At 37.8% G+C, this 15,459-nt stretch overlaps 1 protein-coding gene across 2 annotated transcripts in view; it reads right to left on the bottom strand.

The window, feature by feature from the left end:
- Positions 1-548: 548 nt before the first annotated feature.
- Positions 549-15,459, bottom strand: part of NRCAM (neuronal cell adhesion molecule) — a 245,235-nt gene continuing 230,324 nt past the window's right edge. Inside the window, exons 25-27 of one of the 2 annotated variants that reach the window (XM_061197587.1) lie at positions 12,077-12,208; positions 11,023-11,101; positions 549-992 (exon numbers count right to left, since the gene is read on the bottom strand). In XM_061197587.1, the coding sequence (XP_061053570.1) occupies positions 755-992; positions 11,023-11,101; positions 12,077-12,208 (449 nt within the window). In that variant the 3' untranslated portion in view covers positions 549-754. Of the gene's footprint in view, positions 993-7,788; positions 7,835-11,022; positions 11,102-12,076; positions 12,209-15,459 lie in introns of those variants that run through there. The other variant, XM_061197588.1, reaches the window with a different exon arrangement.

Genomic DNA, 15,459 nt, shown 5'->3' with positions numbered 1-15,459 from the left:
CACAAATGCCAAGATGCATTGCAATACGCATTGTTTATGCCTAAAAAGCACTGAAAGGAGAGAGGATGTCAAAGGTAGAACACTGTACCACTGTAATACCTGGACGATTAAGAAGTCTATGGAGTAAGAGGGGCAAAGAGCAGGTAAGAGAGTGTCAGTAAGCATCAGCAAATGCACCTGTCATAATTAACTCATTCAGCAAGTAGAGACTGTACACACTGTTCTAACAGTCTCCCAAAAAGACTAACGACAGCTAGACATAGAGTCACCAATTTCACGACAATGCCCACAAAGACATTGAAGTTCTAGAGAATACTACAGTAACACTCTTGACAATGAAAACGGAATTCATATTTAGGGGTTCAGCGGAGGAGAGTATAAACAAAGTACCAACCCATGTTTGAATAACATACACAGGTATATTCTTTAAAGGTGTAGCATTTTTCATGCATCCTAGTGAACTGTATCCCGAAGAGGGAAGAACATGATCTGTTGATGACACTGTGTTATTTTTTATCAGTTCCTAGGAAATCAAGATAACCTATGTTGAATGAAAAAGTATGCACTTTGCACTGCAGTTCACATTAAGATATCATTTGACTGAGTTAGGTTCTTGCTTTGATGGTTCTCATCATATGAACACACGGCAGAACACAGACTTTCTGCCTCAATGTTCAGAGTATGAGAAGGTGGACAGACAAATACTTAAGATAAACATTCGAGAAAAGTGGGATATTGGCAAAGAGCTCACAGATTAAACAAAGGAATTCATGGCGTTGACCGGAGACGGTGCCTCTGAGCTTTCGTTTCCTTCAGCTGGTTCTTTCTCTTTCTTACCACTGTACTGTCCAATAAAGGAGCCGTCTTCATTGAACTGGCCATTCACCCCCTCTCCATAGTCAACTAGGCTGTCATCACTATCTTCCTTTTTCACAGTCCTGTCTGAAGGTGTTCGACTGCCTTTTTTTAAAGGCTTGTGGTCTTCTGCATCACTGGAAAAAAGAGAAAACATTTTCGTCAAGACTAGCATTTAGGTAAAAGGCTTGGTTCCCAAAGATCATGCATGCAAATTATGAGAAAGCATTTGGAGCCCTGAGCTTCTCTAGCCCAATCTAATCGTCAGGTGGCCTCCAAAGACCGGGACATGGTTGGAATGAAAGGCAAGTGCAGAAATGGTTTAATCATGAAGTCTTCGGTAGGTGGATGGCTTTGTAGGGTGCATGTCAATACCAATGACAGATTCTGGCTACTGATTTGGAAGCAATTCAGAAATCATCACAAGCATTACAAAAGGAAGAATTGAGAAAAGCTGAAAATCATCACTACTTTAATAGAATTAGAAAGGGGGTAAAAGCTTATGACAAGTTGAGAAGTTAGTATGTTAAACTGCATAATATCTCTGATTCCTTGGATATGAATGGAGAATGATTTTGGTTAAGTGTGAAATATGGATTTTTGTTTTTCTGAGCAAGAAGCAAAATCCTGCATCTCAAATCTTTTTGTTACTGAGTACAGGCCAGACTTGTAAACTTGAACCTTACCTTTCAAGAGACCTACACATTCCATTAAAAGGATGCAGAAGAAACAATTGAAAATAGCCTAAGAAGAAAAGCAAAATCCTTATACTGATTGTATACAGTATTTTTTTTTCTGTAAGAATTTTAGTTAATGGGTAAAGATTTATTAATTTGGAAAGAGACATACTTTAACTTCAGGGCACTACATCTGTACTATTAATGGCATGTCAATATATTCTGAAGAGTGTGAGTGCAAACGCAAAAGCAAAGATTTCCTGCCCTCACTTTTACCTTACTACTCCCTTCTCCGCAGGGTGGAATCTGAGGAGTGTAATTTTATAAAAATGTGTAGGACTCTCTCTCTCTATTTGCTTATGTCTCTTTTGAACCCCTAGGCACTATATCTGGAAGTAGCAGAGTAATCACTATGTTTAAGAACATTCACTCACACGTCAAGTAACTAGGTATGCGTACTGACCTCGTCCCTAACAGGTAACATTTGGTTTTAAAAAAAAAGGACAAAAAGGCAATGACATCTTTTGTATTCTTTCAAAGAACAAAAATCCAAGGCAAAAATGGGAAACATAAACAACATTAGTAAAAAATAAAAAGATTTCATGTAAAAGGTCCCATGGGCTGCAGTATCTCACCTAGGAATTTGTGTTAGGATTTAACTGCTCCCTCTCCTTTGAAGAGCAACTCTTTTTTTTTTTTTTAGCCAAGATACAAATATTTCATGATGCACAAACATTCTGGCTCTCTGGCCAATAATTTCTACTAGGGTCTCCAGTTTTTCACCAAGGAGAAAATTTCAAGACTGGAAAATAATACTGGCTTCACATGACATTGGCATATGCTATTGAAAATTACCTGTTTTAGCAATACACAAGTGCTTGTCACAAATTAAATAAATGATATTATCGTTTTAATAAACAGCTGGGGAGGTATCACAGAGTCTTGGGGTGGCCTGTGTTTGGGGCATTGTAGGGAACATAGCACCCAGTCTCCAACCCATTGTCAGAATAACTTGCACATTTTTGGAATTTAATCATTAGCTTCTAGGCTATGCTTGAATACTTCCTGTGAAATACTGCCCATGACTTGGTGAGACACTTAATTCTACTGAGGAGTTCAATAGCAGAATTTTGTCACCTGGATTCCAACTGTTAGTATTATTCTGCTTTGTAGAACTAGTGTTCCAAGGTGTACACTCCAGGAAATTCTAGTCTATGGCATTTCTTTGACTCATCCATCCATCCATCCATGATACATCTAATAAATGTTTACTGAGTGCCTACTCTAAGACATAATGTTCTAGTCCTTCGGGATAGAGCAGCAAACAAAATAGACTAAAGCCCTGACTTCACTGGGCTTACTTCTAGTAGGGGAAAATATAGACAATCAACATATTTTAAAAATTAGTTATAGAGTGTGTCAGAAGGTGATTAGTGCTATGGAAAATACAGAGCTGAGTAAAGAGGATGGAAGGTGTCAGGCGAGGGGATGGAAGATTGACATTCAAATAGTATGTCCAAAAAAGGCCCTGTTAAGAAGTGACATCTGATCAAAGACTTAAAAGGGTTGAGTTAGCCAGGTGGATAGCTGGAGGGAGAGCCATTATGACAGGAGTAACAGCAGTGCAAATGCCCTGAGGTGGGGCAAGCCTGTTCTAGGAATGGCAAAGGAGCTCAGAGGGAGGTGGGGGGCGGAGCGGGGGAGAGGGAGGGAGAGAGAGAGAGATTAAAGTAAAAGAGGTAATAGAGCTAGATCAGGGTCTTGTAGGACATTGTAAGGATTCTGTCTTTAACTCTGAGTGAGATGGGAAGTCACTGGAGAGTTTTCAATGGATGAGTGACATGATCTGATTTACATTTTAAAAGGATTACTGTCGGGCTTCCCTGGTGGCACAGTGGTTAAGAATCCACCTGCCAATGCAGGGGACACGGGTTTGAGCCCTGGTCTGGGAGATCCCACATGCCAAGGAGCAACTAAGCCCATGCGCCACAACTACTTAGCCTGCACTCCAGAGCCCACGTGCCACAACTACTGAGCCCGCGTGCCACAACTATTGAAGCCCGCATACCTAGAGCCCGTGCTCCACAACAAGAGAAGCCACCACAGTGAGGAGCCCGCGAACCGCAACAAAGAGTAGCCCCCGCTTACAGCAACTAGAGAGAGCCCGTGCGCAGCAACGAAGACATAACGCAGCCAAAAATAAATAAATAAAATAAATAAATTTATAGAAAAAAAAGGATTACTGTCATCAGTGTTACGAATAGCCTACCCTAGAGGGAGGAGTTGGCAAACTACAGCAAAATTGGGCCATGCCCATTTATTATGTATTGTCTCTGGCTGCTTCTGCACTGCAACAGAATTGTAGAGTTGCAGCAGAAACTGTGTGGCCTGTAAAATCTAAAATACTTATTATTGGGCCTTTTACGGAAAACGTTTGCCAACCCCTGCTCTAGGGGGCTAGGGGAATTACAGCAATAATCCAGGAGTGAGAGGGTTATGACTTGGGCCAGAGTGGAACACTGGGAGTGGTACAAAGTGGTCATTATAGACATATTTTGAAGGTAGCACCAACAGGATTTGCTGATGGATTGGATATGGAATAACAGAGAAAAAGACAACACCAACATTTTTGGTTTGAGTAGCAGGAAGCATGGAATTACCCTTACTCAGGAGCACAGCATGTTTTGGCTGGAAGATCAGTGGTTCAGTTCTGGACATGTTCAAGTTTGACACATCAGAGGAACCACTCCTTTAATCATTTTGTGAGTCTAGTATAACACTGATATCTAAAACCAACAAGAACACTCTGAGAAAGTAAAATTATGCGCTGATCTCATTTATGAACACAAATGATGAAAAAATCCCAAAGAAATCATGAGCAAATAGAATTTAGCAATCTGCTAAAAAGATAATATATCGTGACCAGGTTGGGTTGCATTCCAGGAATGGAAGCTTGTTTTAGCATTTAAACACCAATTCATATAATTCACCATTTTAGCAGAAGAAAAGAAAAATATTTTATGATCATCTCAGTAGATTTAGAAAAAAGGTATATGGTAAAATCCAACACACATTCACAAAAAAACTTTCATACACTGGGAACAGAAGTATCTTCATTAATCTGATTAAGTGTGTCTATAAGAAACTTTGAGTTAATGTCACCCTTGATGGTGAATGTTGAAAGTTTTCTGTTTGACATCAGAAATAATAATTAGGACTTCTAATCAAAACTGCACTGGAGGGACTTCCCTGGTGGTGCAGTGGTTAAGAATCTGCCTGCCAATGCAGGGGACAGGGGTTCAAGCCCTCGTCCGGGAAGATCCCACATGCCGTGGAGCAACTAAGCCCGTGTGCCACAACTACTGAGCCTGTGCTCTAGAGCCCGCAAGCCACAACTACTGAGCTCGTGTGCTGCAACTACTGAAGCCCACGTGCCTAAAGCCTGTGCCCCACAATAAGAGAAGCCACCTCAATGAGAAGCCCGCGCACTGCAATGAAGAGTAGCCCCCGCTCGCTGCAACTAGAGGAAGCCCGCGTGCAGCAACGAAGACCCAACGCAGCCACCCAAAAACAAACAAACAAACAAACTGCATTGGAAGTACTAAGCAATATGATAAGAAAAAGAAATAGAAGACATGTATTAAGAAGAAAAGAACTGTCATTATTCATAAATGATATGATTATGTATGTAAAAAATCCAAAGGAACCTACAGGCAAACATCAGAATAAAAACAGAGTTTAGTAATGTTGCTTAATACCATATTAGCATAAAAGTAAATTTTATTTAAGTACTTGCAAACAAGTGGAAAATGAAATTTTAAAAATAATTCCATTTTGGATACCATAAAAATATGAAGTAGATAAGAACAAATCGAACAAAAATATGTGTAAGACCCCCATGAAAATGAAACTCGTGTTCAGAGCTATTAAATAAGAGGTAAATAAAATGGAGGGATATACCATAACTATGGACAGGAAGACCCATGGTAAATATGTTAACTTTCTTTATATTACTCTTTAGATTCAATTTATTTCCAATAAAAACACAGTAGGTTTTTATGTGGATCTTGGCAAGCTGATTCTAAGATGTATATGTACGTGAAAAGGGCCAAGAATATCTAAAAACTTCTGTAGGAAGAATCACAAAGTTGGAGGACTTGACCTACCAGCTATCAAGACTCACTCAAAGCTACTGTATTAAGACAGTGTAGTTTTGGGGCAGAGGTAGACAAATTGATCAGTGGAATAGAATACAGGGAGATCTTTTTTTGGCTTTATTCCTACATCAAATTTTCATGTCATCATAACTGGAATCATTTTTAAAATCCTATTTTCCAATTGTTTGCTGGTACAAAGAAATATAATTGACTTTTATGTTAATTTTGTGTCAGGCAACATTACTAAACTCTCTTATGAATTCTAATATTTTCCTGCAGATTCATTTGGATTTTTATACACACAATCACACCAGTCATGAGTAATGGCCAGGGAAGGGGCTCCCTGGAAACATCCTTTCCAGCTTAATGGCCATAGTGGATGAGAATCTACAGCAACATGGGCTGTGCTTGAAAGAAGAGAAGTAAAGAAAAGGGAGGCTCTACCCACAAACAGAGTCTTTCCAGAAAAAGCTGTTCAAAGGCATCTCAAGATCTTTTTAAGACTTTTTAGAAAGTGGTGTGATGTAATGTCCTACTTCAGGAATTACAATCTGGTTAAATGAGAAAAATGTATATGAGACACCAGCACAGTGCCTGGCACGTGATTTGTACCTAACAAATCACCACCTGCCATCACACCTCTTCTCTCCACTCCAGACCCCACCTCAGAGAGATATTTTTTCTAAGAAATCCCTTGTATAACACACACACTTAGAACTTTCCAGATGTGATGAGCAGTGACAAGTCTCTGCTGAAGCTCTGGATGAGTGCTTGCCTCTTTTCAACTCAAAGATGAATTTTCAAATGAAAGAGTAAGTCAACTATTTTTGATATTGTGCCAAGGGAAGTTGCTTGGTCAAGTTTAAGTGTGAAAGGATAGTTTCACAAATGAGAGGAATTTAGAAGTTACAGAAGATGATTGAATAGTCACATCCCTATTTAGCTATACAGTATTCAAAGCTTAAAAAAAATTAATCCACATTTTTATAAGAATTTTTTAAGGACAGGAGGTGTCAGATGTTCTTAGACTAGAATGTCAAAGATTGAACAAATTTCAAAATAAGTAATAAAACAGTCATAAAATAGTATATACAGCCATAAAAAATATTTTTGATACTTACATCCATGATTATCTTTATTCATTGCTATAAGTTGTGCCATGAAAGGAATGTTCAAAACTCAGCTCCTGCATTACTCCCTCTAGGAAGATTTCTTGTACCACCTCCTTCAAGGCCATGCACTTGGCTTTGGCTTCCTGCCCCTGCCCCCTTGGTGCCTCAGCAGTATCCCTTCCCTTTCATAGCACTCTTCACACTATGCTCAGATTGTTCTGTTACTTCCCTGCATCCCTCACTAGACTATAAACTAGTGAGATAACATTCTATTGGTTTTAATATCCCCATAGCCTAGCATACAGTAGGCACTCAATAAATACTGGTTGAATGAATTCGTTGTAAAATAACAATAAAAGAGAGAGTGGGCATTTTGGAAATTCTTCAAAATTCTAACTTTAACACATTTTTCATTTCTTCTTCATCAATTTTATGATGTGAGACAAAGCATCGGAACATACTCTTTCCTTTCCCTTACCCTAAAGAATGAATTTTAGGGAGTTCACTTTTTCTCAGCAGCACTTTGTTCAGGATTGTGCACACAGAAGGTATCCATTGAATGCCTGCTGAGTAAAATGCGGCAACGATGGACACATCTGTGATCGTTGGGTCTGATTTTCCTGTAGTCACCATCCTACCATGGCCAAACCATACTGCAGGGTTTTTTTGCCATTCACGACCCAAACACTCCCTGTAAAAGTCTGTCATTATTTATACTGCTCACATATCAGTTTATGTCTGTGAGCAGAATAAATCTAAAGTATATAACAAATGCAACACATCTTCACATCATCCAAGCCTTACAAGCACGGGTTAACATGCTTGCAGCAGGGTCAAGCTCATGTGACAATCTTCCCATGCCAAGAGCCTCCATTTATGGTATGAATTCAAGTACCATGGTCATATGGCTTATGACCTATGTTCATTCTGGTTTTTAAAGGAATGGATCTGAAGAATAAAAAAATACTTACACGGTTGGTTGCACTGTTTCTCTGATTTTTCTATATGCTAGTAAGGGTGCAGATCCTACTGTCTGTATAATTAAAGAAACAAACAAAGAAAGCTGCAGGCTTCCACCAGAGGGTGACTGCTTGGGGGTGGGTGTTGGAGTGAGGGTACAAGATTAGAGCACATGAAAAAAACATCAAATTTGGCCACTGACGTTCCATCCGTCTTTGCACTATGAAATACCTGCTGGCTCAGAGCCAACCATGTAGAAATGGTTTCATCTTCAAGCCTGAGAATGAGCAAATCATCAACAGAATTCATTTACATTTAGGCAATAGCCCTGATTTTGTGTGTGTCTGTGTGTGATCAGCATATTAATTTATTTTCAGAATGAAAAAGAATAAGAATCAATAAATAATACAGAACTCAAAATTTCTAGAAGGTGCAAAGCAGAGAAGGGACTTTTGTGATTGAGGGAGAAGAATGATATTTAAATGTCTTATTTAAAAAAATTCTGTAATAAACAGTTGGAACCATTTTCATTCATTATGACATCTATGAAATGAAAGGTCTTTTAGTTTTTTTCAGTAGAAAAGAAACCAAAGGGAAAAAATTCTGAGGTCATGTCAGGAAGTCACAGGACAAAGCCACCTCTGTAGCAAAGGGTGGCTGGGTGTTTTCGGAAGTGATTTCACTTGTGATATTGTCCTTATGAATTTTCAGCTTCAGTGAAAAAAAGTCACTGAGTTGTGTTTCAGGTTTAAGACACCCGTCAGAACTTTATTTCCTTTGGCAACTCCCAGATCAATGGAATTACATGTTTTTTTTTTCTTCACACACGAACCAATGTGTGTGTACTCAATAAGCCCAAGGAAGAATCTTTCTCTTCTGAGAAACTCAGGGCATAAGCTAAAGACAGCCATTTGAAAATGCTTCACAAACATATCACGTATGAATTAACACCAAGACAAATAAATATGACCAAATAAATGTAAACACAGTAATAATGAGGCCAGTAACAAAATATTTGCTATGTACTGCTCTGAAACCCCAAATCACATTAAAACTCATTAGCAGATAGTTTGTAAAGGAGCACAGAAATCAATCATAGAACTAGAAATCTTTGGAGATCATCTCGTACTTCAACAACTCTATCGTTTTACAGATGAAAAAAATGAGACAGATTAAACGCCATATCTAAAGAAATCAAGGGTAGTGGCTGAGTTGACAGTAAAACTAAGTCTCTTGATTCCAGATGAGTTCACATTCAACTTCAATTTCAATCACGTTTTAATGGAGTAGGCAGCAGAGGGACCTGAGAAAGTCATATCACATCAGATCATGGTTTCACATCACTCTAAGAGCAAGCCGACATTTGAGACGCATGGAGTAAGCAGTACATTGCCAGATTCATTTGGGCATGATAATGTAGAACAGAAACCCATCACCATGTGAAGAATGTATGGAGTGCAATGGTTTGTTTACAGTTCATGCAAATACATGATATTTTCAGGTTATATTAAGGATCCAGCTTTAGCACTACAAATAAGGGAGTGGTGTGCATATCCTGGGTAGAATTCTAGTCACAGGAACACTAAAAATAACAAGTTATTTAGTAATTATGAGCTCCCCTGCTTTACAGGAGAAATGTGTAGAGTGAATGAAATCAGCAACGGTTTCAACTCACCCAAACTAAGGCCTGGCAACCCTAGGCTGTGGCCATCTGCAGGCTGCTTTAATGTGTTATAAAACCTTGTGGGTGGACAGGTGCGGATGTTGAATGAGGTTTTCATACCCTTTCAGTCTCAGAGTCAACATCTGACATCAAGACAACCCTCACTAGATGTTTTTCTGTATCCTGAGATACAGAATTCTGAAGAGTTTTAAAAATCACAGTCATCTCCTCTGAAAAGGGGATCAGAATGAAAGCCGAGGTGCCGAGATATACAGGAAAAACACTTGTATCTGCGTGGAGACTGGCGTGAATCTAATTTTGTAAAAAAAATACACAGTTTTTCTCAATCAGTTCTCATATTTCTTATCCTTGGCATTATTTTGCCCCTTGTGATACTGACATGGAAACACCAAAAATGAGCTCTAGAGACAGGTGAAAATTAAGACACATATCTTATTTGTAAATGTCATCTGGCAATCACAATAGTGACATATTTTATTTCACCTAAAAGCCTTTTCTTCTGGCAAAAAATTTTTAGGATCTTTTCAAAGTACCAGCAGCTAACATTATTAATAAACTCTTGCATCTGTCATCAATTTCATTCATTTCTGCTCTTGTTTTGATTATTTATTTCTTTGGATATAATGAATATCATTAGGGTTTATTTTACAAGTTGATCACTGAATAATGGATATGAAAAAAAACCTCAGTACTGGCTCAGCACATATTTAAAAGATTATACTTTATATAAACAAGAGGCTTATAGAAAGAAAGAACACTGTGCAAAGGCATTTGATTAATAGATGTATTCTTTTGAAACACCAAAATCCCAATCTTTTAAATGAATAAATATATCTTTTGTTTTTGAACATATCTAAAATAACCACTTATCTCTCTTTAAAAAGACCTATAACCCCTAGGCAAGAATATCTTTGTTTAAACAGTTTCTTTCTTCCTTTTTTTTTTAAAAAAGTATTTAGCACATAGGTTACATTAAATTTGTCCTTAAAGACAGAGCCAAGCCAAGAATGTTTTAGCAAAACCCTATGAGTTAATACACTGCCTCCAGGGCTGTGATATTTCTTAATAATTAACGGCTTCTAAAACATCCTGGTCATCATTTCATGATTAATAGGAGGGGGTACAGGTACCTGTTTTGGAAAAAAAGCTTCAAATCCAAGATGAAAAAGAGTAACATCAATTTTACAAAAGCACTGCTTAGAGAATGACAGGGATAGTTCGCTTTACAATGCAGGTTTGTAGGGTCTTTATTGTTGTTTTAACTCTTATTATAACACACCAGCTTTTCTATGTTGATCAATTACAGCAAGGATCTCTGGAAAATAGGAGAGTGGAAGATATTCCATCTCCAAACCTATCACTAAGATGGAAATTTATTTTTTAATGAAAGTGAGATTATTTTAACTGTGCAGGGTGTGTAAACATTTAGACACGCAAGTGTTTCTAAACTAATTTTTGAGATAAATAGGAAATCCCAGGCAGAGTGCATTCCTGTCTGAATCCCATTCTAGGGAGACTGAGTGTGGTATCTGTTCAGGGCAGGGAGGGTGAAGGGTGGCTGAGAAGCAGGGGCTCACCTGTATTCTCCAAAAGTGCCGTCATCTTCCTTCATAGGTTGGATTTCAGGGTCCGCATGGGCATCTTCCTTTTCTTTGACTAAAAAAATTCCAAAATGACATTATTATCTATTGATCCTGGGTTTCCTTATTCAAAGTTTTTAGGAGTGCACTCTATGAGATATACAGCAGTGGGAAGTAATTCTATACACCATAGAGTTATACAACCAGATGTATCATGTGGCTATTTATTTACTTATTTATTTATTTACTTGCCATGTGGCTTGCAGATCTTAGTTCCCTGACCAGGGATTGAACCCGGGCCACGGCAGTGAAAGCCCGGAATCCTACCCACTAGGCAACCATGGAACCCCCTATGCATATACTTTGATGTTCTAGTCTCTTGGAGGTAAATTAGTAGAATGAACATCTAATTAACATACAAAGTTGACTTCATATAGTAAGCATTTTGGCACAAGTCTCTTACTCACCTGCTAAAGGAATAAGTCTGAAGCTTCTAAGATTTCCCTCTATTTTACCAATCTATCTATTAACTATACTCATGGTTACAAATTGTTTTTGTAAATCTGATTTTTTGCAGATTTTTTCTCTGCCACCGAAGGGGAAATGGCCAGGTAAAGAAAATAGAAATTCACTGGATCCACTAAATTGAACAAAACATTAACCATATAGGGAAAGCAACAGTACACACCATGATATCAAGATCCAGTTCATGCATCACTTCCTCTGGAAAACTTCAGGTACCTTCTCCCTCTGCCTGTTGGTTTTAGGTGCTATTTCAGCACCTATGACTCATGTAAAGCCTAAGGAAGCAGAGTCACTAATACCTTCAGAGGATTGATTCATCTGCTCCCCCAAGTGTCTTCTGATCCTTGGCAATGTTGAGTCTTCCATTACGTACAAAGGGATCAAAAATTGTTTGAACAGAAAGTCCAAATGTATGGCTCTGGGAGGATACACTTACTGCAATCTCTGTGATTACTCTCATGATTTCTTTTTAGTTTAATGGATCATCATGCAGCATTATATGGCAGTTTCAATCTTTCTTTCTTACCTGGATATTTACCACCTTTGTTTCTTCTGATGAAGCAAACAATCAGCAAAATTAAGATCAGGAGAGCGACAGCACACATTAGACCAATGAACCAGCCCTGAGTCGCTATATCCACCTGCCGGCTTGCCATCGCTGGAAAACAAATCAATGGTGTCAGTGTGAATGGGTTCAGGGGGAGGTGACAACTGTTGTAGTCACTTGTAGTAAAAAAAAAACTGCCATAGTACATAAGCTTTTCTATATTTTACATGGGGCCCCGCCTTGGAATCTGTCAGTTATCAATCAGGAGTTACATAAATACTTAACTCTGAAAAATCTTCAATAATTAAAAAAATTCAGATAGAGAAATCCGACTGCTAACACCATTCAATGCTAACAAACCCTGCTGAGCATTGCGTTCATAGTTATTTTCACTATATATTTTCAACAGAAACACAGTCCCAAACCAATTAAAATTTTTACTGTTTATGGGATAAATTGTACATTAACTACAATGATAAGAATAGAAAACCATTTTAAACAGAACAGAATGTATACATCGAATTGACTATTTTTCTTTCAAAGGAACCACTTTGGGAGGCTAAAATATCATTGCAATGATGTTGCAATTTTCCTAAACGTGTTGGAAACTTTCTGTTTAAAAAGAAAACTTTCCACACATGAAACCTGTCCACATAAGATAACCAACCTTATTATTTTCTATAACATCTCGACTTGCACCCAAAATATTACTTAGATTTGTTTTTCATCTCATTTGTTATTCATCTCATTTATAAGAGTTGGTTCTGAAGGATTTGGGGAAATTTCTGAAAAATCCTATTTACCCTCAAAGGATCAGTAAGCAATATTCAATATCATTCAGAATCCAATCAAAAGACTTTGAGATATATCTTGATCAGTGGGATCATTATTGGAATAAGTGGCCAGTTTAGAAAGAAAATACTCATTCACATGTATACATGTACTTTAAGTCTTCCTCTATTCTGTTTTGAGTCAAATAATGTGAAGCCCCTTATTCAACCAATCATAGTATGCAAATCTCCTAAGAAAAACACAGAATAATTAGCATTTCCAGTATTATTCAAAAGTGACAATCAAATGGGACAAAGTGCAGCATCAATGGCTATTCAGACAAGCCCATGAGAATTTGTTGAAAACACTGGTATGAATCTTTTTAAAAAAGGTCTTGATTTTTTTCTCTTTTGAACATAATCAAGGTAAAAGGTTTTCTTTTTTTTTAATTCATAAGAATGCCTATATCATTCTTTTTTGATTAAATTTGTTCTGAATCCATTTAACATGGTTGGGTTAGATATATGTGATTGCTGGATGCAGAAAGAAGCATGGCGACACCTATCCCAGGCTCTGCTCTATGTTGCAAAAATAGCACCTCGTTGCCTTTTTTCTCCACCCAAAGGATAGGGAGAAAAATGAAATGCTTAAAATCAAGTGTGAAGAGGAATGTGAAAAATATGTGGATGTGTGTTGAAGAAATAAAATGAGAAGTGGAAATACATTCTCTGGAGTATAAATCAAATTGCCAGTAGCCTTTCTCCAATAGCCCCTTGTGTCTCATTGGTTATCGGGGTTTTGAGTTGCATCATCATTAGATACAACTGAAACATGAGTATGGGCAGGGCCCCCCTACCATACACATACCATAACCATCATCGGGATGAAGATGAAAACAATGATAACGAGAGCTAGCATTTTGAAACTTATTCTATACTAGGCACTGAGATGAGGGCAAAATCTCATTCAGTCTTCACAAAAATCCTGTGAGGTAGGCATGAGGAATAAACTCATGCTCAGAAAGGGTAAAGACCTTGCCTGAGAGTTGGAGCTTCACCCAAGACTGCGGACTCCAAAGAACATGGTACCAGCCATTATGCGCTACTGCTATAATGCACTGATGTCCAGGCATCAACTCTGCAGAAGTCTTTACGGAGAATAAAATGTTGTAGGGACTTTCTATCTTTGAAATATTTTAGAAGTCCATCAGTACATACTCTTTGGCAACACAGTTCTGTCAATTCACACGTGGTCTCTGATGTGTACATTTTCTTTGAAATGGAACCAAAAATCAACTGGTGTAAGCCTATGGAGCATTTGACTGAAGTTACAGAGTCCTTGTTTTTAATATGCTTAATGATTTACAGCCCTTTAATAAATAGTATCTACATTTACATTTTTCATCTAATTAAATGCAACTGATAAGGGCAAACGGCAATAAGATCCTCAAGTATTAGCATAGACACTGTCTTAATAGAGATGGTAACTGTCAAAATTGAACTGCCGGCTGGCAGTTTGCAGCTATGCAACTATGCACAAAGTAGAAATGTTTCTTGACAGCTGATAAAGGAACATCCAAGTTGACTTTGAATTTTTGCCCCTATGTCCAAAGAAAAAAGTTTCAAATATGTCACTATCCAATTTATTTAAGACTGGGCAGACACAGTATGTTAAGAGGTGCACGTGTATGCATGCTCACACACGTATACATACACACACACAAACACACCAGAAGTTGATATAAAACAAAAATTATGTAAGTGAAAATAGCTTTTATTGATTTCCCATCCATATAAAAAGGGATCTGAAGCCCAGAATGACTATAAGAGGCTTCAAGTGTTCCCAGGACATTCCAAAATCATCTTAACTACAGATGCACATACAAACCCAAGTCATGGCCACCACTGTGCATCACACACACACACACACACCCCCACATACACAATGAAGCCTGTGAGGCTTTTTCTTCTTGAATCTGAGTTTCAATGGGTGGGTAATAGTTGGATTGGGTAGGAAAGTGACAGAGGATTGTCCCTTTATTTAAAACTTTTACAGTAAAATTATATTCATGTATTACTTGAATAAGCCATAGAGCAACACATTAAACAAATAGACAAATATAAAGAATCCGAAAACAGAAAAGAAGCCAGAGGCATGAAACTGATTTTGTTTCCTAGAAGTTAGTCGTAACAACAATCTTCCCCATCACATTGCTTGTTGTCTCATGTTTAACCTGTGCTGTGTGGGAGTAGGTCTCTGAGGAAAATGTCCTTGAGTACTTAGAATAACAGAATAAACACAGAAGACAACAGACTCACAGACTTAGAAAACAAAGTTAAGGTTACCAAAGGGGAAAGGTGGGGAGAGGGATAAATTAGGAGATTGGGATTGACATATACCCACTACTATATTTAAAATAGATAACCAACAAGGGCCTACTGTATAGCACAGGGAACTCTGCTCAATATTCTGGGATAACCTAAATGGGAAAAGAATCTAAAAAAGAATGAATATATGTATAACTGAATCACTTTGCTGTACACCTGAAACTAACATAACATTGTTAAACAACTATACTCCAATATAAAATA

The sequence above is a fragment of the Eubalaena glacialis genome, chromosome 8 (assembly GCF_028564815.1).
Source record: "Eubalaena glacialis isolate mEubGla1 chromosome 8, mEubGla1.1.hap2.+ XY, whole genome shotgun sequence".
Lineage (NCBI taxonomy): Eukaryota > Metazoa > Chordata > Mammalia > Artiodactyla > Balaenidae > Eubalaena > Eubalaena glacialis.
Note: the sequence above shows the minus strand (reverse complement) of the source record. Positions and strands in the feature narration are given on the sequence as shown.